The sequence below is a fragment of the Musca vetustissima genome, unplaced genomic scaffold (genome assembly GCF_032173495.1).
Source record: "Musca vetustissima isolate MV318-11 ecotype Yass unplaced genomic scaffold, APGP_CSIRO_Mvet_v1 utg23065, whole genome shotgun sequence".
Lineage (NCBI taxonomy): Eukaryota > Metazoa > Arthropoda > Insecta > Diptera > Muscidae > Musca > Musca vetustissima.
The window spans coordinates 1-26,832 of NW_026881854.1; the positions used below are offsets into that span (position 1 = coordinate 1).

The 26,832-nt window shown below is 34.9% G+C and overlaps 1 protein-coding gene across 1 annotated transcript; it reads left to right on the forward strand.

Annotated features, from left to right (window-relative positions):
* Positions 1 to 18,485: 18,485 nt before the first annotated feature.
* On the forward strand, positions 18,486 to 24,106 carry LOC133327893 (uncharacterized). Its single transcript, XM_061536426.1, has 5 exons — positions 18,486 to 18,981; positions 19,035 to 19,310; positions 19,371 to 19,569; positions 23,172 to 23,308; positions 23,763 to 24,106. The coding sequence occupies exons 1-5, from the start codon at positions 18,486 to 18,488 to the stop codon at positions 24,104 to 24,106; spliced, it is 1,452 nt and encodes a 483-aa protein (XP_061392410.1).
* Positions 24,107 to 26,832: the final 2,726 nt, after the last annotated feature.

A 26,832-nucleotide genomic window follows, 5' to 3' on the forward strand; every position in this document is an offset into this window, starting at 1 on the left:
CGAGAGTACACAAGGATTGTTTGTGTATGCTAGATATTCGAATTTTTTTATGTTAGGGCCGAAATAGCACCCGTCATGCAATTTTGTGTAAAATCTGATACTCTGTTCGTACACAATTTTTAATTAATTTCCCTTAACAAATATGTAGTGTTCCAATAATAATCTTATTCGAAGTTGGTCTACGTATCGTAAAATTATTACCATGTTTTTCATTGGTCTTGAGGTCTACATCCTAGTTCTTGTAAGCCTCTAGGCAGAGGCTACGTGTTTGGAACGGTTAACATTTGTCCTGACTTACCTATAAATTAATACAAAATAGTACAATTTTTGTACCCTACACAACTATCTTGTCAGGGTATTATAGCTTTGTGTAGCCCCAAAAGTTTGTAACACCGCGAAATATTTGTACTAGACCCACCTTTGAGTATACCGATCGTCATATCTCGACTAGCTGAGTCGAACTAGACATGTGTGTCCGTCCGTCTGTCCATTATAATTTCTAAACACGATAGAGGCCACAGTTATGGACCAATCTTTACGAAATTTTGCATGTAGAATGGGTTCTGGCCAATGAAGACCCCTATTGTTTTTGGAAAAGATCGGTTAATATTTAGGGGATGAAATGGACCAAAAACTTTATTTTTGTCGGTTTTTCTGGTCGCTCCACAAGCTGCAATTATGGCCCAAATACCGCATGGAGAAGGGGATCGGGCCATAGAATAAGCATGCTTGTTTTGATAAAGATCGGCCAATATTTAGCGGGTCAAATGGACCCTGACTTTTGTGTGAAAAATGACAAAATTTGTATTCTATAGCGTATATATTTACCCCCGAATAAGAAAGACCCGAGAAATTGATAGCATATCCAATAGGAGTGGTTGACCTTTAAATTGATATTAATTACATGATCGTATGTACTCAGATGTGGGAGTTACACTTACATATAACAGGTGCTTACGTACTGAGATATTATTTAGTAACCCATTACCACACTAGAGGGCATTGCCCACGCTCAGAATAAACGTCGGCAGAAAGTTAGAGCTCCGTGGTAGTTGTGTAGGGTATCGTACGATCGGCCCCGTCCGACTTTACTGCTCCGCTCACTGGTGTTCTAATTATGTATGTTTAAATAACAAACACAAATTTCAATTAAAATTATTTTTCAAAATACTAAAAATAACTTCACACAAACACAACGCCTCTAAATTATGTTATCCATGTTGCTAAAAAACAATTACTTTACATTTTTTTGTAGTAATTCGCTGATTTATGAACTAAGGTCAACATAGTCATTAGAATAACTACAAAAATAAAATTAACAAAAAACTATCCCGCACAGATTTAACATTTTAATGCATATTTTATCCTTGTGATTTTTTTGCTTATGAGTTCACAAAATCAGTGCACCAATCCCCTTCCCACAGTCAACCCTAACTGTCAGCTTTTGTGCAACATGACATTGTGCATGGCATAAAGATGAACAGTAGCTCCACCCAAAAAAAAGTACACAACCAAAAACAAAATCTGAAGTTTGTCATGTTAGTTTTTGACATTTATGATGATGATTCCCGGCTCTGAATGTTGGCTGATGTTGATGCCAGAGATTACAATGATGTTGACGATGACGATGGTGATGATGATGACGTGAATGCTGATATGAGAGTTGACAACATCAACGTCATCATCATCAGCAACAAAGACAATGTCCTTGTCAGTGTTGAATAAAAACGCCAGTGAGTTAATGCACATATGATGACAGGGTTATTCTTTTTTTGCCCGGCTAAGTATTATAATGTTCTTTTTCATTTTGGCTAACTAATTTTTTAATGAAGGACGGATTATGTTTATGTGAAAAATTTTCAGTTAATATTTAGGTATGTAAGCTAGTTAATAACAATCGAAATAATGCATGAATCCATTAACTCAAATTTTCATTTAATCTACTTTGCGCCAATGGTGGCGTATGATGAATTAATAATTTTAAATATATGAATAATATTGATCATACGCTCAATGTTGTCTAAATATTTTAACAATTTCTTATAATTAGGATTTACAACTATGGGTCTATATCGTTTGTTTGTCAGGAAACGAGATAGATCCATAGTTCTTTTAGAGAATATGCATAGAATCAATACAAAAATGTGTATAAGCCATCCATTTTTTAACCGAATTGGTTTATACCCTTCACCGCACTGTGGTACAGTGTATTACGTCTTTGTGCATATGTTTGTAACAGGCAAAACTAATCGAGATATACCCATGGATCCTTTTGAGAATATGCATAGAATCACTTTCTGAGTCGATTTATGTATGTCCGTCCGTCGGCCCATGTATTTTTGTGAACAAAGTACAGGTCGCATTTATGATCCGATTTGGATGAAATTTGGCATAGGTCACTTATTTGGCCCAAGGATGAACGCTATTGAAATTGGGAAAAATCGGTTCAGACTTAGATATAGCTCCCATATATATTTTCGTCCGATTTAAGGTAAGTGGTGTACCAAGGTCCCTATATATCTTTTGATTTACACGAAATTTGGCACAGCGTAATGAATAGGGTCTAGAATGATGTGTGTTAAGTTTTGTGAAAATCGGTTCAGATTTAGATATAGCTCATATATATCTTCGTCCGTTTTAAGGTAAATGGTGTACCAAATTCCCTATATATATTTTGATTTGACCTAAATTTGGCATAGCGAAATGAATTAGGTCTAAAATGATGTGTGTTAAGTTTCCTGAGAATCGGTTCAGATTTAGATACAGCTCCCACGTTAAGTTTCGTGAAAATCGGTTTGGATTTACATATAGCTCCTATACAAAGTTTCGTCCGATTTAATGTAAATGGTTTAAAAAAGTCGCTATACATATTTCGATTTGCACAAAATTTGGCTAAATGTACTAAATGAGTCTGGAGTGATGTGTGTAAAGTTTCCTGAAAATCGGTTCAGATTTATATATAGCTCCTATATATTGTTTCTTCCGATTTTATGTAAATTGTGCACTAAAGACCCAAAGCTTGTCCGATTACCACACAATTGTGTACAATAAATTGTAGTTACTGTCATTCTCATTGAAATCGGTTCAGATTTTGATATAGCTTCTATATATATATTTTCGACCGATTTTACACAAAATTGACACAACTTTTGCACAGCGTACTAAAGTTTTGAAATGTAGAAAGTTTTGAAATCGGTTCAAATTTGGATAGAGCTTCTATATATATTTTCTCCCTATTTTAGGTAATTTTGTCCCATTGTAAGAAGCAGTCCTATATCTGAATAAATGAAAAAATTAGTAAAGGTTGCAGAATTTGACGACTGTTAGTATTCATCTGTTGAATATACCCAAAGTGGTGAAGGGTATCATATAGTCGGCCCCGCCCGACTTTACTACATTCCTTACTGGTTTTTATTTTCGAAAGCTTATTTAATTTTCTTCCCCGTAATATAATAAAACTTATACGGCTTAATATCATGATTTCATCGAACAGTCCGAAGAAAAATAAATGTTGTTTTATTTCAACCACTGTAACTCAGCCTATCCTCAACCGATTTACGAAATATATATCTTGTTTGAAAGAACGACACCTATTGTTTTCGGTTTTGAGAAAATATTATATATGTTATGAAGTGAAAAGAAAAAAATCGTTTAGTTAGGTTCTGTAATGTGTCTAGAGGACATAATTATAAGCCGAACATTACAAATTTTACATAGGGAAGGGGAATACCTATTTTGATAATGATGGGTCAATATTCAGGTGGTCATATAAGCTAAGACATGATTGTGTAAAATAAGGACATGTCTTAGCTTATGATTTAAACATTCAAGGATATAGATCCGCAGAAAGTTTGACTAATGGTAATTGTACATACGGTCGGCTCCGTCCCATTCTATTGGGCTACTAATTCTGATATCTTTCTAACGTACTTTGCACACCTGGTGATTAAGGTAGTCTTTAATGGCAGCGAGTCTTTATTGACGATCTGATGGACCTGAGGGCTTTATAGACGCGGTGAAGAAAAATTGTGTTTTATAGAGGATCTGAAGAGCAAGATGTTTTTATAGGCGAGGTGACGAGCAGGGGGATCTGAGATAGAGGACAAAGAGTTTTTACAGACGAGCTTGAAATAGAAGAGTCGATTGGCAACAGCGTTTTATAGTTGAGGAGATGAACGGAGGGATATTTATAGAATAGCTGAGGAACAGATACCATTATAGGGTGCTTTATAGACGATCTTATTGGCATGACGTATGTATAGGCGGGCAGAAGAGCAGGTGCTCCTTATAAAAGAGATGAAGGGCAGAGAGCTTTTATAGAAGAAATGAAGAAGGAGTTTTATAGACGAAGGACAGTAAAACGGTTGTCATATTTTTTTCACTTCAAAAATTATCAATATCGTTCTCTGTTTTCTATTTTCTATTCTTCTATATTTAGGATTCACTTTGAGTGTCAAATCTCGCTAACAAAAAATATAAAAATTCCTCTCCTAGCCTCCATATAACGTTAACCTCAGTATTCGGTATTCCGAGGAGTTCACACATCTTTCTCAATCCCTACGTTCAAAGCCCTAGCACAACCTGAATGTCTGTAGTTTGGTATTTCGTTTCGTAAAGGAAGCCTCGATTGTTGAATGTACATCTCATTCATGGTAGAGGGTATAATATGTTTGGTCTTGTCAAAAACGTCGTATTTACTTGTCCAAAAAGTACCAACTTCTGACAGCGTTTTCCCCAATTATCGAATCACTTCTGAAGCGCCATTTATGGTAAATATAACACCCCCTGCTTGGACATTTCTTTTTATCACCTCAATCGGAGTAAAGCCCTTTCCTTTCATCAGTGCCCTTAGTTGTGGGAAAAAGGAAAAAAAAGCATGCCGCTGAATACGGCCGTTGAGGCATTACAGAGGTTTTATTTTTGTGTCAAAAACTCACTCCCGAGCATCGATGTGTGAGCTGGTGCGCTATTATGGTGCAAAAATTATGCTTGGTTTTCCACAATTCTGTGCGGAAAGAAGTATTGTACACTCTGTGCAGCCCAAATGCAATACACGCTCACAAGCCTCCATAATAGTTTATGTCCATTTAGCAGCACATTGAAGCCATTAGGTCCAGGTACCCGAATGCAATACACACTCACAAGCCTCAACAATAGTGTATGTCCATGTAGCAGCACATTGAAGCCATTACGTCCAGGTACCGGAAGTAGTGAAGGTTATAATTCAGTCGGCCTCGTCCGAATGTTAAACATTCTTTACTTTTGTACACTATTATAATTATACATTTTATAATCGTTTCAATATTTCATTTACAGTAAATAATTGATAATTGTTGGTAAATGACAGTTGATATGATTTAATTATCAAATCTATTTAAAATAAATGTTACGAATTTATTTTATCACAAAATACCAATGATGATTAATTTGAAACTTGTTATAAATAATTAAAATATCATCGAATTCTATAAGGTAATTACAATTCATTTAGACCAATAATAACTAATAATAAATATCAAAATATTATTGAATTGCCCAAGGGTAATTTAGAATAGCAAAATTCCACACAATGGCAAATAACTACAACGACAAGACCAGGAATTCAAATGTCAGAACTGCCATAATATCACAATTCATATTCAATTAATTTGAATCATTAGGCACACACCACACACACAAAGAGTATGAAATGATACACCCACACCGACATACAAAACATGCAGATAAGTAATTGATAATACTGAAGATGCCATCTTCATCATCACCATCATTCGAGGTCGTCATACAACCTGGAAATACCACATGCTAGTGTAATGTGAGTAGAACAATGATTTTATTTCAAGGTATTCCGTTGAAATATTCTTCGGTAAGCTAAGAGGTAAAAGAAGAAGAAGAAATTATCATTACCCTGGAGTCAGTAAATGATTTGGCATTATTATCTGCTTACGAAAGCTCCAATAGGGGGTAGGATACGTGTACATATCCTCTTCATGTTAAATGATATGTTGGTCTAGCATTCATCTTATCATTATCTTGTTGTTGATGTACTATAAAGATCTGCAGAGGTTGTATTTGTATACCTATCCCAAAAGTACAAATCGTTTCACTCTCTCTCTCTCCCCACCAATACACTTACATTCACCCATACCCTAAAATTTCAAAACTCCATAATGCATTCGACAAATGTAATAAATTTCAACACTGCAAAATGTTCCAGCTGTAAACACACATACACATATACCTTACAATACGTTCCCGCTGGCAGGATACCATACCAACAATGCAGGAACAAAAATGCTTTCTGCAAATGATGATTATAATCATAAATAACTTAAAAGTCATTTTCCAATGCAATTACTTTACGGTTGCCATTGTCTATTCCATTCGATCGATGATGGCTGGCAAACAGTTTAAAATGTTCAGGCGGTGACTTTAATGGTATGTAATAAGGATGATGAAATGTGATGTTATGCACTCTGAAGAGTTCAGCAAGGTACATACGGATACTGTCTTTATCATCAATGTCTTCGTATGTTAACATCAATGTGAGCACATAAAATATGATAGCACCTTCCTACATTTCCTTGTAGTTGTGTAATGTGCACACATACACATACATGTAGAGGTATGTCAGTAGAAATAACATATCCATTTGGGACATTGCATTCAAATATACAAATATTTGAATGCAATGTCCATAATGAAAACATAGAAAAAAGGTCGCTAAGTGTGGCCACACGAAATTTTTTGTACCCTCTACCACGTGATGTACTTTTAATCCGAAAAAATAGTGTTCCAAATTATTTATTTATATATTCCAGGAATCCGATATGTCAAATTTTTAGTTGGGATTATATTAAAACATTGATTTATGTATACAGTGCACACATTTCTACATAAGTAAACCTTCAAGAACACAATTACAGCCCCATCATTTGGAAAATGTGAATAAAGTCTTCAAAATACCGAAAATGTGATGGTACCATTCTATGGTAGCTATACCAAAACGAAAAGTAACCCCATAAGAATTTGTCACCCCATAAGAATTTGAAAAATCAAATTAGAGTAAATTGGCTGAAAGACATGCTCAAACCCCTTAAAATGCGGTATAATGGGTGTACAATTATATGGGACCTACTCGGAAATTTGGCCAATATTAACCATTTATGGTAGTTCGATTTTCTACTCAATGAAAAACCAAAATATAAAATTATAACTAATTTGGTTGTAGCACGTGTCCAATCTCCCCAAAATACCAAAAAATAGGGATGTAGAGTTATATGGAAATTCTTTACAATGGGATCAAGTTTAGTAGAATTCGGTTAAAAACCGTTTCCAAAACCCCTACCCGGAACAATGAGCCAATGTTGAACTTTTTTTAGGGACATTTTCTTCTCAATGAGGATCTCAAATATTAAATTGCGCCCTAGTTGGTTGAAACACGTGCACAAGCTCCTCAAAATATCGATCTTTGGGTGTAGCCTTATATGGAGTATTCCCTTTAAGGTGGACCAATATTGATAATTTTTGGTAAGAATATTTGCAACCATATCACAACCCATAGTTACAAATTATAAACAATTAGGTAGAAACATGTACCCAAGACTATCAACTGGGGGTGCCGCTAAATGGGGCTTCCCCGAAACATAAGACAATATTGATCATTTTTCGGAGTCATATCTGATAGTCAACGAGAATCCAAAATATAAACGTACAGCTGATTCTTTTGGAAAATATGTCTAAAGCCCCAAATACTGAATATTGTATGGATTAGACATATTATTATATGGGACTATCTTAAAAGTGGACCACAATTGATAATTCGTATGAAAAACTTTTCAAAAATCGCCATAATACCGTATATGTGAGCTATCCCAAAACGTGGACCGATATACCCTTCTTGCAATAACAACCGTTCTAGGAGTAAGAGCAATACCAGTGCAACATTTCAAAGCTCTTTCACAGTAAAAACTACAACCACTTCGGAATAAGAAGTAGCCGCTGCTTTCGATATACCTAGAATCGACTTGAACCGCTGTGGGGGTCGTTTTTTTAATTGTTTGAGAAATTCATGTGGATATGCGGTTCCTACCTTCAGTTTATACTTTTGGGAGCTTTATAAAAGCAAAAATTAAGGATTTTACTGAAATATAAAAATCAATCACTAAGCGGGGCAGTATAGTCGGATGGGGCCGACCATACGATACCTTACACAATTACCATGGAACTCTAATTTTCTGCGGATGTTTATACCGAGCTTGGGCAATATTTCGTGATATTTGCACCCTTTTGCTCGATTAGAGGTCAACAGCATCTCTTCCTTACACTGACATATTTTCCGAATATTACTAATATTTAGTACAGGCCTCCTAATTATTGTCCAGTTTCCCTTCACCGTGGGTAGTGGCCTGTAGATCGACTCGAAAAAAGCACAAAAAATTAAGTTTTCGGTCTACTTCAAATTATTATCTGATCATCACCGAAAATCATAGGCTGTCCAAGGGGCCTATTTATGCACGATGGTTACTTGGTGCACTATTTAGTTTAAATCCGCCGAAAATATATTTAAGAGCTATATTTAAATCTGAATCGTTTTAACAAAAAAAGTTAAAACACGTCATTCTAGACTCAATTAAGTAAGCTGTGTAAAATTTCGCCACAATCGGACAATCTGTGCGTATTTGCATTTAGATATTATCGACCGAAACAAATATATATATATATATATATATGATAATGCATTTGGGCATAAGAAAAAAATCTTAAAATTACCCCGTTAATTATATGGACCAAAAACGTTGATATATATCTTCCTCCGTAAAATAAGAATATATATATATATATATTCAAATAATCACGATAAAGTTGCACGTCTTTGCGGAATATGAGAAAAATAAAAAAAAACTGGAGATTACATCAATATTTTCATTACATTAATGACATACACACACACCTAAAATTTATTTTAAAATATCTACATAATCTAAACACCATGATGAATCAAATGATATCAAAATCACACAAGTTCGAGTAGCGGTTTCTAAATCACAGTGACAACAAAACAAGATATTGAGGAAAAATATTTGTTTCTGGTTCGAAAAAATAATGTCATCATATTTATTTTTTTAATTGTATACAAGAAATTTCAGAAAAAATGTTGGGGTTATTCTGCTATTTTACCCGAATTTCGCCGAAAAATTGACATATATAATAATAATCACTTTTTGTGTATAAGTATACGCCTTGCGGATTATATCAAGACCCTTCCGATAAATCTTAGGATTCTATAAATAGGAAAAAATCTTAAAATAAAATAATGTTATGAAATATACATTTTAAATTGCGTCTAAATCGCGTAATTCTCAAAATCATTTGATGCGCATGCGGTTTCCAGGAAGGACTGAAGTTTATCTTCCAATCCATATATATTTTGCGAAATTTCATTTGACGGCTAAGATGTGCCACACGTTACATTGAAGTACCCAAAAAATTGTAAAACGCGAATAATTTCCGAAAACTCCATATGCCATTAACGCGCATCCGATATCGGTGTGCACTCTAAAAAATACATCGATCTATACCATTTCAATGTGGTCCATTAAGAACCATGGATGTGCCAGAACAATCTATTTTTGAGATAAATTGCGTACATCTCTCTTTCGGCTGAAGTTTTTAAAGTTCTCTTTTCGAAAAAGATCAAAATCCGTATGAGGTCATTTATTGAAGCGGAAATGATCCACAGAAAACGCAAATAAATCCGCGATATTTTCAAACACATTTTTTTTGCCAAATTTCGTGTTTTTGGAAGGCCAGTTACCCGTTCTAATAGATGGATTTTCACGAAGAAGATTTTATATCATCCGAAACGTAAAAAACCTTATTGATCGCGGGTACCCATATCATTCAGTTGACAGATCTAAAAATTTGGCCCGAAAAATAGGTTTTTTAGAAATTTGATCGCACAAAATTCGCACCTTCGGATGAGTATTACTCTGAAGCTGGGCATACTACATACACAAAATACATATCAAATTACGCAGATTCGCGACTACAATAATCTTATGATCGATTTTTTTAAATTCCTTTTTGCGTATTAATGCTAGAAGTAAAATTAAAAAAACACTCAAAATCGAGTTTCAAAATGTCAGCATCATTTAAAGATAGATGCAGTTAAAATTTTGCAAAATGATACATAAGGGGCGTAGTCCCCATTTTGTTGGCTTCTAGTTTTATTTTGACACGAAGACCGTGCAATGAGTGGCTTAGTCACAAATCTATAGAGAACATAAAAAAACTGGTTCGCCTCAACCTGTTTTTACACATTTTATTACATTAAAGTAGACACAGCTTCCACCAAAATAAAGTTTGGAGGCCAATATTGCAACGACAGACCAATTAACCCAAAACTATTCACTTTTTTTCATATACTTAAGTAATTCCCGAGTTATAAAGGGGTGAACCTCCGTTCAGCTATGTTAAAAAATTGGCAATATTGCCCATATATATATATATATATATATATATAACAATCCCCATTCTAGACTCCAATAGACTTATTATAGTCCACATAAAAGCTATTTATGTCTACAGTAATTTGAGAAAATTTCAATCCGATTGTTTCGAGAAAAAGCTACAATAAATTGCCTATATCTTCAAAAGGGTTTGAAACGTATACATGCAAATGTGTAGCTATTTGGCAATCGCGGGTATGATTATTTTCTACAAAGAAGTTTCTTGTGTTTGTGTTTCGGCTGCCAATTGTACTACTGGGCTGGATTCTTAAGTTTCTCGCCAACAAAAAGTTATTTATACCACCTAAAAATATCAGAAGACCGAACTAACCCTCTTAGCCACTCCGTCTAATAGTTAATAAGAGGTCTTATATGCCTAATTGTGGAGTTAACCCTTATTATATGTGTAGACCATTATCAGGTCTTACGTACGGTAATCCAAAACATTTATACTAACTATCTGCGTGTTAAGTATATGTTCTAATTCATTTAATTGTCTGTGAGCACACTGGGCCAAAAAGGGTTAATTATCGATATAGCATATACTTATAAATTTAATTATAATCATACTGAGGCAGGAGGTGGAGGAGGAGGCCATCGATAGATGTCCGATAAATACTGTAATATTTGTCAAATTCTCAGTAATAATTTGTATTATTACTGGGAAAATTATAATTTCTATGTGTTCGTTAATCAAGTGCAATAGTTCATATGTTACATTTCTTTTGTATACAGCATCAAAACACACACACACACCACTGTTAGTGATAAATAATTGCACATTTATTACATATTTGTGTGTGTATGAATGCATTTCTATGCACCTCATGAATAGCATTCAAAAGAAATGGATTTTAATTGAAAATATTACTTTAGATTTTCCTCTTCATCTTCGGAGAACAATTCTACACATGGCCATCGATGGTATTGAACATTCCGGTAATTTATTATGTGTGACAATGGTGTGGGGGCAGGTGAGAAAGTCATATGGAATGGAAGGGGATTTCTTTACGCTATTATTTGCCCATAAACCATAATAAATCTGCTGTAATTCTTATGCGCCACACGTTGTCTTTCTTGAGAAAATTTATCAATTGTTGTTGTTTGCTGCTTTTGTTTTCAAATTCATAATATATTTCAAAAAAAAAAAAAAAAAAAAAAAACTACTGGAAGGTAAACTATTGAATTTGTTCATGGAATTTCATGACAATAATAAAGGATTTGGATTTACTACAAAAAATATATATTTTTGGAGAATAATAAGGGAAAAAAGTAGACTTATTAAAATTATTTTTCAAAGGATATCCGAGCAGAAATTGCGGATGTGTATACCCCCAGCATAACATGGAGTGTATATTAAATTTATCATTCCATTTGAATAACCTCAAATAATCGTCGGAGACTCCGAACATTATATACATACATATATTCTTCATCAGAATTGTCGAGAATTTAATTGAACGGAATTAAATTTCAGCTCTGAAATATTGCAATGACACTACTATTCCTCCTAGGATATTTTGTATTGCAAATGCGGTATTCGGTCGACATTTAGGTTACAGCAACGCTCAATTTTTGATATTTTTAATGTTCTATGCACTTTGTCTAACCAAAAAATGTCCGGCATTTTTAACCACAATTTCCAACAAAAAAGGCTTCAATTTGGTATTTGGGCGGTTTGGAGGCTTGTGTCCGATTTTTATACCCTTCACCACTCTGTGGTACAGGGTATTATGTCTTTGTGCATATGTTTGTAACAGACAAAAGGAAACGAGATAGATACATGGTTCCTTTTGAGAATATGCATAGAATCACTTTCTGGGTAGATTTATGCATGTCCGTCCGTCCGTCTGTCAGTCGATGTTAAATTGTAAACAAAGTACAGGCCGCATTTATAATCCGACTTGGATGAAATTAGGCATAGGTCACTTAATTGGCCCAAGGACGAACCCTATTGAAATTGGGAAAAATCGGTTCAGATTTAGATATAGCTCCCATATATATTTTCGTCCGATTTAATGTAAACGGTCCCTATATATCTTTCGATTTGCACGAAATTTGGCACAACGTAATGAATTAGGTCTAAAATGATGTGTGTTAAGTTTCGTGAAAATCGGTTCAGATTTGGATATAGCTCCCATATATATTTTCGTCCGATTTAATGTAAAGGGTGTACCAAAGTCCCTATATATCTTTCGATTTGCACGAAATTTGGCAAGGTGTAATGAATATGGTCTTGAATGATGTGTGTCAAGTTTCCTGAAAATCGGTTCAGATTTGGATATAGCTCCCATATATATTTTCGTCCGATTTAAGGTAAATGGTGTACCAAAGTCTCTATATATACTTCGATTTGCACGAATTTTCGGACAGCGTACTGAATTAAGTCTAGAACGCTGTGTGTTAAATTTTGTGAAAATCGGTTCAGATTTAGATATAGCTCCCATACATATTTTCGTCCGATTTTCGGTAAATAGAGCACCAACGTCCCTTTATATGCTTCGATTTGCACAAAATTTGGCTCAGCGTACTAAATTGAGTCTAGAATGATGAGTGGTGAGTTTCGGGAAAATCGGTCGAGATTTCGATATAGCTCCCATATATATGTTCGTCCGATTTAATGTAAATGATGTAAATTTGCACGAAATTTGGCACAGCGTACTGAATTAAGTCTAGAAAGATGTGTGTTAATTTTCGTGAAAATCGGTTGAGATTTATATACAGCTCTCATATATATTTTCGTCCGATTTTAAGTAAATAGTGCACCAAAGTCCCTTTATATCCTTCGATTTGCACGAAATTCTGCATAGCGTACTGAATTGAGTCTAGAATGATGAGTGGTGAGTTTCAGGCAAATCGGTTTTGATTTCGACATATCTCCCATATATATTTTCGTCCGATTTTATGTAAATGGTGCACCAAGGTCCCTATATATATCCTTCGATTTACACAAATTTTCGTGAAAATCGGTTCAGATTTAGATATAGTTCCCACATATAGATAATATTTTTAACAACGCGGCGTACCGAAAAGCGTGTATCAATTTTACTATAAATCGTTTTCCATAAATTTTCCCCATGTTACGCAGACGTCTATAAATCTGCTCGAATGAAATTAAAGTTAGGATAGGTTGGTGAAAGAGGGAACATAGACATGCAATTGTTAGGATACATATGTACAATATACCCGAAGTGGTGAAGGGTATCATATACTACGACTATACTACTTTTCTTACTGGTTCCAACTGAAAAAGGTTCGGACACTTGATATAGGTTCATGCTTTGATACAGCTCCATACAAAGAAAATAAATATTGAATATAGATCCATGTTTATCATATAAAGGTCCGCCTAATGTTCTGTATTTCGAGGGCTTCGGCAACATTTTTGAGGGTATAGAAAGTTCGGTCGGGCAATAATGACGTTTTACTTGTTAATAATATTCTTCAAGGAGTGTTCAAGCATGTATTTTTTTTATTAACGGTCTGTATTTAAAATAAATCTGTGAGGGGTCTTATATGTACGAGATTTTTTTAGATATTCTATGTATTGCAACCTACTTTGCCTCATAATGTAGTGTATATAAAATATTCTGTATCGCCCATATTTCTCACGATGAATCGATGCTCCTCTGCAAATAAATAATAGTTAACGTCAAGCGTCATTTTAATCGTTTCAAATTCCAACAATTTCATTGTTGGCAAAACTTTCCATGCACAAACTTTATCTGCGCTACGCTATGCAGAACAACAACAAAAATCCTATGCGTAACTTTTGCAAAGTGTTGATATTATATAATTGCTTTACAAATTGCTACTTTTCAACATTTCATTGTCTGCTGCGTTTCTTTTCCTTTGTACTCTTTTATGGCAATACTATGGAACATGGGAAAAAGTTTTTCGGGCAACATATTGCCAAAATTGTAGGCTTACCATAAACTAATTGGCCTTCTTCGTTGGCATCTATTACTGTTACATTTTTCTTCTTCGTTTTGGCATGGTTGGTGCGTTCAATTGTTGTTAATGTAACAATTGCGATGCGAATATTTTTGTTGTTGTTGCAAATTTTAATAAATGGAAAATTTTTCGTTCGAAATGTTGTAACGAGAGAAAAAGGGGATAATAGATTTTTGAATATTTCATATTAGCGTATGATGATTGTTGTGGTTAGGAATGTGTGTTTGTTCATTTTCTCTTTGAAAGTTGTAATCAATTTTGAACTGTTGTTGAATTGTAATAAATTAAGCAAGCAATAAATCGAAATAAAGAAAATAATTAATAATGCTCGTGGATTTTTGAAGCAATATTGTTTCAAGCAATATTGTTTCAAGAACAGGCGTGGATTTTTTAAAGAAAACCTTTTCAAAGACCTACACTAGACGTGGATTTTTTAAAGAATATTATTTCAAGGACCTACTGAAGGCGTGTACTTTTTAAAGAATATTTTTTCAAGGACATATCAAAGGCGTGAAATCCTTAAAGAATATTTTTTCAAGGATATATCACAGGCGTGTACTTCTTAAAGAATATTTCTTCAACGACTTTTAAAGCCGTGGAATTTTTAAGGAATATTTTTTCAAGGGCCTATACAAGGCGTGGATTTTGTAAAGAACATATTTTCAATGACCTGTACAAGGCGTGATTTTTTTAAAGAATATTTTTTCAAGGACCTATACAAGGCGTGGTCTTCTTAACACTAGAACGCCGAAGGCGGTCATTTTGACCGATTTCCAATTTCAAGTACAAAAGCAACTGTGCATTTAATGACACTTTTTTTAAAATTTGGTGAATTTTTTATAATAAACGTAATTCTATGAGGTACAAAAAGTCACCATATTTAAAAAAAAAGTGTCATTAAATGCACAGTTGCTTCCAAGGCGTCCAAGGCGTTGACTTTTTAGAGGAAAAAAATGTTGAAGGACTATAAAAGGCGTGGACTTTTTAAAAGAAAAAATGTTGAAGGACTATCCAAGGCGTGGACTTTTTAAAAGAAAAAATGTCCAAGGCGTGGACTTTTTAAAAGAACAAATGTCCAAGGCGTGGACTTTTTAAAAGAAAAAATGTTGAAGGACTATCCAAGGCGTGGACTTTTTAAAAGAAAAAATGTTGAAGGACTATCCAAGGCGTGGACTTTTTAAAAGAAAAAATGTTGAAGGACTATCCAAGGCGTGGACTTTTTAAAAGAAAAAATGTTGAAGGACTATCCAAGGCGTGGACTTTTTAAAAGAAAAAATGTGGAAGGACTATCCAAGGCGTGGACTTTTTAAAAGGAAAAATGTTGAAGGACTATCGAAGGCGTGGACTTTTTAAAAGAAAAAAATGTTGAAGGACTATCCAAAGCGTGGACTTTTTAAACGAAAAAATGTTTAAGGACTATCCAAGGCGTGGACTTTTTAAAAGAAAAAATGTTGAAGGACTATCTAAGGCGTGGACTTTTTAAAAGAAAAAATGTTGAAGGACTATCCAAGGCGTGGACTTTTTAAACGAAACCAGTAAGGAAAGTAGTAAAGTCAGACGGGGCCGACTATATGATACCCTTCACCACTATGGGTATATTAAACAGGACTATTAACATAAAATTGGATGAAATAAAATATGTGATATTTATCTAAATGTGAATCTACCTAGATCTATCCATAAACATGTCATTCGTTTGTTACAATGGGACAAAAATATGTAAATCGACTTCAAACAAATATAAATCGGTCATCCGTTGGGCTATATCTGTACTTCTAGAAAACGCAACTACGTAATTCTATGCTCAATTTTGTAAGTTGTGCAAAATTTGATATCAATCTGACTAACGTGAGCAGTTTGATGCCCAATTTACTTGAAATCGGGCGAAAATATATATGGAAGCTTTATCCAAATATTAAGCGATTTCAAACAAACTTGTCACAGGTTAGGTTATACTAATTTCAGAACGTTTTGTTCCTATTAGTTCCTTGGTGCCTCAATTAATTAAAATCAATCTATAATAAAAGGGAGCTATATCTAAATCTAGGCCGATTTTCACGAAACAAGGCAGACATCACTCTAGGCTCAATTCAGTACGTTGTGCCAAATTTAGTGCAAATCGAAGGATATATAGGGACTTTGGTGCACCATTTACATAAAATCGGACGAAACTATATATGGGAGCTATATCTAAATCTGGACCGATTTTCTCGAAACTTGGCAGACATCATTCTAGGCTCAAGTCAGTACGTTATGCCGAATTTCGTCCAAATCGAAAGATATATAGGGATTTTGGTGGACCATTTATATAAAATCGAACGAAACTATATATGGGAGCTATATCTAAATTAGGACCGATTTTCTCGAAACTTGGCAGACATCACTCTAGGCTCAATTCAGTACGTTATGCCAAATTTCGTGCAAATCGAAGGATATATAGGGACTTTGGTGCACCATTTACATGAAATCGGCCAAATTTCGCGAAACTATATATGGGAGCTATATCTAAATCAGGACCGATATTCTCGAAACTTGGCAGACATCACTCTAGGCTTAATTCAATACGTTATGCCAAATTTCGTGCAAATCGAGAGATATATAGGGACTTTGGGGCACCATTTACATGAAATCGGACGAAACTATATATGGGAGCTATATCTAAATCTTGACCGATTTTCACGAAACTTGGCAGACATCATTCTAGACCTAAATGATTAGGCTGTACCAAATTTCGTGCAAATCGAAAGATATATAGGGACCGTTTACATTAAATCGGTTAAATATATATATGGGAGCTATATCTAAATCTGAACCGATTTTTCCCAATTTCAATAGGGTTCGTCCTTGAGCCAAACAAATGAGCTGTGCCAAATTTCATCCAATTCGGATCATAAATGCGACCTGTACTTTGCTCACAAAAATACATGGACAAACGGACGGACGGACGGACATGCATAAATCGACTTAGAAAGTGATTCTATGCATATTCTCAAAAGGAACCATGTGTCTATCTCGTTTCCTTTTGCCTGTTACAAACATATGCACAAAGACATAATACCCTGTACCACAGTGTGGTGAAGGGTATAAAAATGTTGAAGGACTATCCAAGGCGTGGACTTTTTAAAAGAAAAAATGTTGAAGGACTAGAAAAAATGTTGAATGATCAAATACTTAATTTATGTCGGTTTTTCTGGTCGCTCCAGAGACCGCAATTATGGCCCGAACATCGTAAATTTTTACATGGATAAGGGGATTGTGCCAAAGAATAAGCATGCCAGTTTTGATAAACAGCGGTCAGTATTTAGCTTGTCAAATGAACCCTGACTTTTGTGGGAAAAATGTGTATTCTATGGCATATATATCTACCCCTGAAGAAAATAGACCAGAGAAGTTGATAGTATATCCAAGAGGAGTGGTTGTCCTTTAATTGTATACCAAATTATATTGTAGTATGCACTGGGAGTTACACGTAAATATTTATAGGTGTTTACGTGTTCACACATTATTTAGTAACCCATTGCCACACTAGGTGGCGAAAATATAGCGCTGATGGCTTTGAAATTTTTCATGAGTATCCAGGTATGGTCAAGGACAACGCATAAAATTTTCGGTGATAATATTGGATGAAGTGGGCCGAAAACTTAACTTGTTGTGTCTTTTTCGAGTCGATGAAAGCCGAACATCACAACACATCCCTCGGTGAAGGGAATCTGTAATATTTGTTGACCTCTAGTCGGTGAAGAGGGTGAAAATATCGCGAAATATTGCCTAAGCTCAGAATATAGAACCACACAATGTTAGATTTTCGTGAAAGTTGTGCAGGATATCATATGGTCGTCCCCGTCCGACTATACTGCTCCGCTCCCTGGTTTAAAAACTAATTTTTCTTTTATTCCCAATTGATAAAATAAATATAGAAAAAATGTCTAAAAACATTTAAAACAAACTAGTATTGAATATTATTTCAATATTTCTGTTCATTCGATAATTATTTTATTTTTTAAAATATTTTCCAGGAAAATGTCTCACCCCACAGGAGAACGCATAAAAGTCACCTTCGACAAAAAGGAACTGCAAAATCGAATAACAAATTTTACATTTCGTGAGGCACGTCGTCATTCTGGCAATCTCTATGCAGCTCTTGTGCAAGAACTTCGTGAAGATGGTTGTTTGACATCAGCAAAATATTTCGAAATGTTAGCCTCTAAAGAAACGGATTATTATAAGAACAATGTGATACGAGATCGTGTTATGGATCATCCCGGTTTCCTAATGTCCCTCTATGACAATTGTAAAATGGCCGAAAGATCTGCACTGCTGGAACAATGTGAAGGAATGGCGGTAACATTTAATTTACTATACCAAATTGTCTCAATGATGGATGAACCAAAATATGCCAGAAAATTTAATTGGCTACGGAAGGATGTCTATGAAATTGTGGCAAAAATATGCGATAAACTAGGTAAGGGGAAGAACAATGTGGAAAGGCCAATTGCAATGATTTATTTAAAATATGGTAATCTTTTAAGTGGCGAAAGTAAGTAATTCAGATTTTCCTTAAATAAGCAGCAATATGTATGTTTCACAATAAAAATTCTCTTGCAGATGAAACCATAAATCTAGCCTTACTCTACTATGAAAAGGCTATTACATTGGCACAAACCAATAAATGGATTACAAACACCACCACCCCTGCGGATGCTCGCGCGGCATTAACATCTCTGCACACCACAATCGCTGAACATTATGTGGCAGCTCTTTTGAAATTTGGCAAATCAATTGCCGTCAGCGATTATTTACAGGCCGTTGGTTTAGGCCAAAAGGCTATTTGCGTTCTAACACAAGGTACAGCCATTCAATTTTGATTAGAACCATTCGATGCAATTCCATTTCAATTTGCTATAGTGGGTCGCAATGTACGAAATCTACATCAATTTACGGATATTGAAATGCACATTGCGGAATTTTACATTGAAGGGGAAAAATATGATGTCGCCTTGGCTCTACTTCAGGAATTAAGCGATGAAGTGTCAAAGATTGATAATCGATATAGTGAAGAGCTGACAATGCGTTTGCAATTGAATAAGGGAATTTGCTATACCAAGTAAGTAAATAACTAATGTTAAGAAGTGATGTATATACACCACACCTGCAGCAAAAATGGACGGAGGACATTTATAAGATATTACCTGGGATTCAATAACACCATTAACAAATAATTTAATTCCTTGTTTTTTGTCAAATTAAGGAATTATCGTATCTCGCCAAGAACGACCAGTAGTTAAAAGAAAACCAGAAACAGTGGGAAAGGTGTGGTATTGTTTGTAAATGCCTTGTTAACCTCGAAGTGAGGCTCCAGCGAAATTCTCATGCAGTTTATGTCGTTGGTCAGCTAAGTACTTCGCTTTGTTACAAGAGACATTTGGGTATGAAAGGTTTTTTGTATAGAAGAAATAGCTTCTGGGGAGAATATCCCAACAAAAAGCTAAGGGAACTGATGAGGATCAGTGGCGTGATCCGAAACTATAGTCTTCCCTGCCTTACCCCTCGGCAAACAATGTCATACATTCCCCACTAATAAATAGTTGTTTTATATAAAAACAACAAACTGGGATTCAGCCTGACTATTTTGCAAAAACAGAAAATTTTTTTTGCTAAGAACAGATACATATTTTTAATTTTTGGTAAAAAAAAATCCGAGCCCAGTGATAAACAGAAATATTAAATTTGAGCCAATTCACTTTGAAAACACTTTGAAAATTCCGCAATCCTAAGTATTAAATGTGATCCATATCTATATATGAGTCGACTTTAATCAATCCTTATACACAAGTATTAAGGTCTTCTAGCATTAGCCTACAAATTTCGATTACATTACCACTTTGAATGCTACTTTCGCTTCATATGAAATTTAAAAGTTGGGTTAATCTGCAGTTTTGATAAAAATATTACGATTTAAAGAGCTGGAGTTACCTCGGACATTCCATTCCATTGATATTATATTAAAACAAACATAGGAATGAAATGAAAATATGGGGAACATACCAAAAAGTGGGCCTATAACGACATTTCTTCCAATCGACTTTTGCAATCCATAATGTGGATCAAATACAAATTTCAGCAATTTTAATAGGGGTTTTTCCTAAAAACTCAAAACCTCAAAATTTTTACTTTTATTATGAAACCATGGTAGGGTGAAACATGTGTATATGTTTCCTTTTGAGAATGTCTGCCCATGTTAAATTGTAAACAAAGTACAGGTCCCATTTATGATCCAAATTGGATAAAATTTGGGCCAGCTCATTTATTTGACCTTAGGCCAACCCCATTTGAAAATTGGGAAAATCGGTTCTGATTTAGATATAGCTCCCATATCTGGATTTTAGGTAAATAGTGCACCAAAGACACAAATTTAAGCCGATTGGTTTTATATAGGGGCTATGCCTAAATTGTAGTTTTTTATCCTCCAAGGGTAGAATGATTACAACAGATCAATAAATTCCATACTATGTAGGCTATAAACGGACAATTCGGGTGAAAAGCGCGCTCAAAACCCCAAAATACCGAAAATTAGAGGGTACCCTTATATGGGGGCTACCAGAAAAAATTGACCTACATTTATAATTTTTTGTGGGGAGATTAGCTACCCAATATATAGGGGCTACCTGCAGTTAAAAGACTCTATGCAATTTTTTTTGGCGATCTATCTCAATTCGTTTAGAGGCTAGAGGGATTACAACAGACTAAACTGGCTAAATCGTCTTAGAATTAGAAACACGCGACCAAACCCAAAATACAGAAGAGTTGACCAATATTGACGATGCTACCAAATAAAACGACCAATTGCAGTTGATTTGGTTTGAAAACGTGCCCAAATCCCCAAAGGATCGTATAATGTGGAGTGCCAAAATATGGAGGCTTTCTGCTCAATATGTATCCCTTATATTAATAAAGCAATTTAAATACCAAATATCCTAGGAGTAGTAGCAATGTATGTGCAAATTTCAGAGCACTATCGTAAATCGTGGAGGGTAGAAAAAACTAACTTAATATTGGGCTATCGTTATGTAAATTATACATCAATAATACTGCTATGCAAGACAACGTTTGCCGGGCCTGCTAGTATATATATATATATATATACTTTGTAGGGTCGGATATGATTATTTCGATGAGTTACAAACGGAAAAACAAAATTAATATACCCTCTATACTATGGTGGAGGGTATAAAACTTCGATAGAGACATTTACATGGGGACTATTTTATGGTGTAATGTGATTGTTAATTGTTCATGCTCCGAAAAAAAGTGAAATTCGGTTCAGATTTAGATATAGCTACCATACATATTTTCGACCGATTTTATGTTAATGATACACCAAAGCCCCTAAATTTCTTTCGATTGGCACTCAATGTGGCACATCGTACTTAATTGAGTCTAGAATTGTATGTCTTATGTTTTGTGAAAATCGTCCAGTTTTCGATACTGCTCCCGATGGTATGTAAATTGTGCACTAAAGACCCGAAGTTTCTGAAATTAGTATAGCCTTTTTTGTTGAAATCGGTGCGTATAGCTCCCGTATATATTTTCGTCCGATTTCAGGCAAATTGTGTCCCAAAATCCTAATTTTTGTAAGATTGACACGAAAGTGTGCACAACGTATTGCATTGAGACTAAAATGACGTTATTGCGTTTTGTTGAAATTTGTGTAGATGCAGACATATTTTCCATATACAATATTTTCGAGCGACTTCATGTTAAGTGTACACCAAATAATAATATTTTGAATTGTGCAGAATACTGCATAGCGTATATAATATACGATATAAAAAAATTAGCATAGGTTGCAGCTTCGAGGTAGTTAAAGACTTTATATACCTTGGTACTGCCATAAATAAAACGAATGGCATCAGTTGTGCAATTCGGAGAAGATGGCCAACCGAGAAAGGCCACCTCCCGCCAGACCAAACTCACACTTTACAAGACGCTGATACTACCCGTGCTATTATATGGATCAGAAGCATGGGTACTTGCGCAAGCAGATGAGGCTGCTCTTGGGGTGTTTGAAAGAAAAATTCTCCGAAAGATCTACGGGCCGATCTGCATCGACGGTGAATATCGGCGTCGAATGAACCACGAGCGGATACGCGGACATCGACATAGTCAGTCGTATTGAGCTGCAGCGACTACGGTGGCTAGGCCATGTTGTGCGGATGAATGAGGCATATAAAAACGATCCTACTGATGGTTCCCGTAGAAGGGGAAGGCCGCGAATTAGATGGAAAGGCCAAGTAGAAAAAAAAACTTGGAATGTGGTCTTCCAAATTGGTGGATTTGCGCACAAGACCGCCGCGCTTGGAAATCTTTTTTAAGCTCGGCTTATGGAACAACCCTTCTGTAACAAGCCAGCTAGGTAAGTAAGTATAGGTTGCAGAATGGCATGTGTATGGAATAACAGCAATGATCTCATAATTACGTTCCTTCACTCAAAGTGGTGAAGGGTATCAAATAGTCGGCCCAGCCAGAGAGATGTCGGTTAAGTGGCTCATCAGGCATATTGGGCAATGTGGCTTACAAATGTCGTTGTATTTATGTCGAATATTGTTGCGAAATTGCATCTATGAATTAAATTCAACCGTGCCAAGGTTCGGACATTTGGCAGCACACCAGAACATTCTTTTTAGTGACGGACATTTTTCCATACAGACTACAATATTTTTTCTTCAATGGTGTACAATTGCATATTGTCCAACCTTTGGAAGATAATGAGGTGACTTTGAACGCTAAGACGCCGGACAACAATCATCAGATGCCGTGGAAATCAGGATTCAAATCCCAGCCAGGTTCAAGCTGAATTTCTCAGTTGTATACATTTTTAGGCGAAGCATCATTCATGTAAATGTTTTTATTAACTTCTCTTTCGAGATTTTCGCCCTTTCGTAGTTTATGCCATTTTTCGGAAGAAATTTGGTCTGATATACGACAGTTTTGTTAAATAATAAGTCATCTGATCTGTCATCTGAATTATTCCTCTTGCCAAACTGGAGATTTTTTTCTGTATGTTAATAGTTTCTAATGGTTCTGGTCAACATGTTTCGTAAAAAGTATTTTTATATGGCCATGTTTCGAGTTTAGGATAACATTTACTTCATATACAATAAGGGGTATATTAAAGTTATGACATCAGATTTTTCAAATATTTAATTATTTTTAGTTTAAATCGAATTAAAGAAGCTATGCAACATTTTATGGAAGCATTAAATTTAGCACAAAAATTACAATGCAAAACAGCTGCAGCACAAATCTATATGGAAATTGGAAAACTATATTTGCAGCAAGGTGTCAGCCAACGTAATATGGCAAGAAATGCATTTTTAAAATCGAAAGAAATTTACGAAAGCCTAGGCGACTTACAAAATAGTAAAAAGAATAAATATCTATTGGCTCAGGTAATGAGTACCGAAATATTTCCCCTGTTCATGGATCTTATGAAGGCAAGTGATAAATATTGTAATTTATTTGATTTACGTCGTTGGAAATATCAATTGAAACCATTTTGGCGTGATCAATATTTAAAAACTGAAATGGGTGATGAATTGCAGTGTCTACTGAACGAGTTTCCTCCAAAGAAAACAAATTAAATTTTAAAAAATTCGTTAGTAAAATTTTGTTTGGCAAATTTATAAACAAATTTCTTTGAAATAAAATCAATATTCATTTTTTTCTGTTAGATGAAGTGCAATCATTATAATTTTCTTCCTTTTTCCGAATTGTGGAAATAGTTTTCCATTTGTTTGTGGTGCCAGGCATTTGCCTTGTCTCTCAGTCTGTGGTAACAACAAGTTATTTCTCTAACCACTTTTTTCCATTTTCATGCTGTTCATGGTGAGACTGTTGGTTATTCCAATGACTGCTGCCACGGCCACTGTAGCTGATGATGGTGATGACCATACTGATGGGTATGGTAAACCAGCATCATTTTCTTATCTAAACAGGCTAAACGATACTACTTTTGCGCCACTGCATTACGTTACTTATGATATGAAATAGGTGGGGTGATCAGGTCTAGAATTCTTTGAAAGCTACCGAAGATGAATTTCTAGCGACTGCATCTTTAAGGACCACCAGAAGTGGACTCTTTTAGGAATATTTTTCAAGGACCTATACAAGCGTGGATTTTTTAAAGAATATTTTTCAAGGACCATCCATACAAGGAGTGGATTTTTTAAAGAATATATTTTCAAGGACCATCCATACAAGGCGTCGATTTTTTAAAGAATATTTTTTCAAGGACCATCCATACAAGGAGTGGATTTTTTAAAGAATACTTTTCAAGAACCTACAAAAGGTGTGGATTTTTAAACAAATATTTTTCAAGCACCTAGACAAGGCGTGGAGCTTTTAAGGAATATTTTTTCAAGCATCTATGCAAGGCGTGGAGTTTTTAAGGAATATTTTTTCAAACATCTATACAAGGCGTGGATTTTTTAAAAAAAATTTAGTTCAAGGATCATCCATACAAGGCGTGGATTTTTTAAAGAATATTTTTTCAGGGACCTATACAAGGCGTGGATTTTTTCAAGAATATTTTTTCAACGACCATCCATACAAGGCGTGGATTTTTTAAAGAATATTTTTTCAACGACCATCCATACAAGGCGTGGATTTTTTAAAGAATATTTTTTCAACGACCATCCATACAAGGCGTGGATTTTTTAAAGAATATTTTTTCAACGACCATCCATACAAGGCGTGGATTTTTTAAAGAATATTTTTTCAACGACCATCCATACAAGGCGTGGATTTTTTACAGAATATTTTTTTAGGACCATCCATACAAGGCGTGGATTTTTTACAGAATATTTTTTTAGGACCATCCATACAAGGCGTGGATTTTTTAAAGAATATCTTTTTCAACGACCATCCATCCATACAAGACGTGGATTTTTTAAAGAATATTTTTGAAAATGACCATCCATACAAGGCGAGGATTTTTTAAAGAATATTTTTTCAACGACCATCCATACAAGGCGTTGATTTTTTAAAGAATATTTTTTCAACGACCATCCATACACGGCGTGGATTTTTTAAAGAATATTTTTTCAACGATCTATACTAGGCGTGGATTTTTAAAGAATATTTTTTCAACGATCTATACTAGGCGTGGATTTTTTAAAGAATATTTTTACAACGACCTATACAAGGCGTGGATTTTTATACCCTTCACCACACTGTGGTACAGGGTATTATGTCTTTGTGCATATGTTTGTAACAGGTAAAAATAATCGAGATAGATCCATGGTTCCTTTTGATAATATGCGTAGAATCACCTTCTAAGTCGATTTATGCATGTGCGTCCGTCTGTCTGTCCATGTTAAATTGTAAACAAAGTACAGGTCGCATTAATGATCCGAATTGGATGAAATTTGGCACAGCTCATTTGTTTGGCCCAAGGACGAACCCTATTGAAATTGGGAAAAATCGGTTCTGATTTAGATATAGCTTCCATATATATTTTCGTCCGATTTAAAGTAAATGGTGCACCAAAGTCCCTATATATCTTTCGATTTGCACGAAATTTGGCACAGCGTAATGTAAGAGGACTAGAATGATGTGTGCAAAGTTTCGGGAAAATCGGTCCAGATTTAGATATATCTACCATATATATCTTCGTCCGATTTAAGGTAAATGGTGTACCAAAGTCCCTATATATCTTTCGATTTGCACGAAATTTGCCACAACGTACAAAATTATGTCTAGAATGATATGTGCAAAGTTTCGTGAAAATCGGTTTAGATTTAGATATAGCTCCCATATATAGCTTCGCCAGATTTTAGGTAAATAGTCCACTAATGTACGTGGAAATCTTTTGATTTGCACGAATTTTGGCATAGTGTACTGAATTAAGTCTAGAATGACGTGTGAAAAGTTTTGAGAAAATCGGTTCAGAGTTAGATATAGCTCCCATATATAGCTTCGCCCGATTTTACGTAAATAGTCCACTAAAGTCCCTGGAAATCTTTTGATGTGCACGAAATTTGGCATAGTGTACCGAATTAAGTCTAGAATGATATGTGAAAAGTTTTGAGAAAATCGGTTCAGATTTAGATATAGCTCCCATATATAGCATCGCCCGATTTTAGGTAAATAGTCCCCTAAAGTCCTTGTAAATCTTTTGACTTGCAAAGCGTAATGAATAAGGTCTAGAATGATGTTTGCTAAGTTTCGTGAAAATCGGTTCAGATTTAAATATAGCTCCCATATATAGCTTCGCCCGATTTTAGATAAATAGTCCACTAATGTCCCTTGATATCTTTTGATGTGCACGAAATTTGGCACAGAGTTATGAATAAGATCGAGAATGATG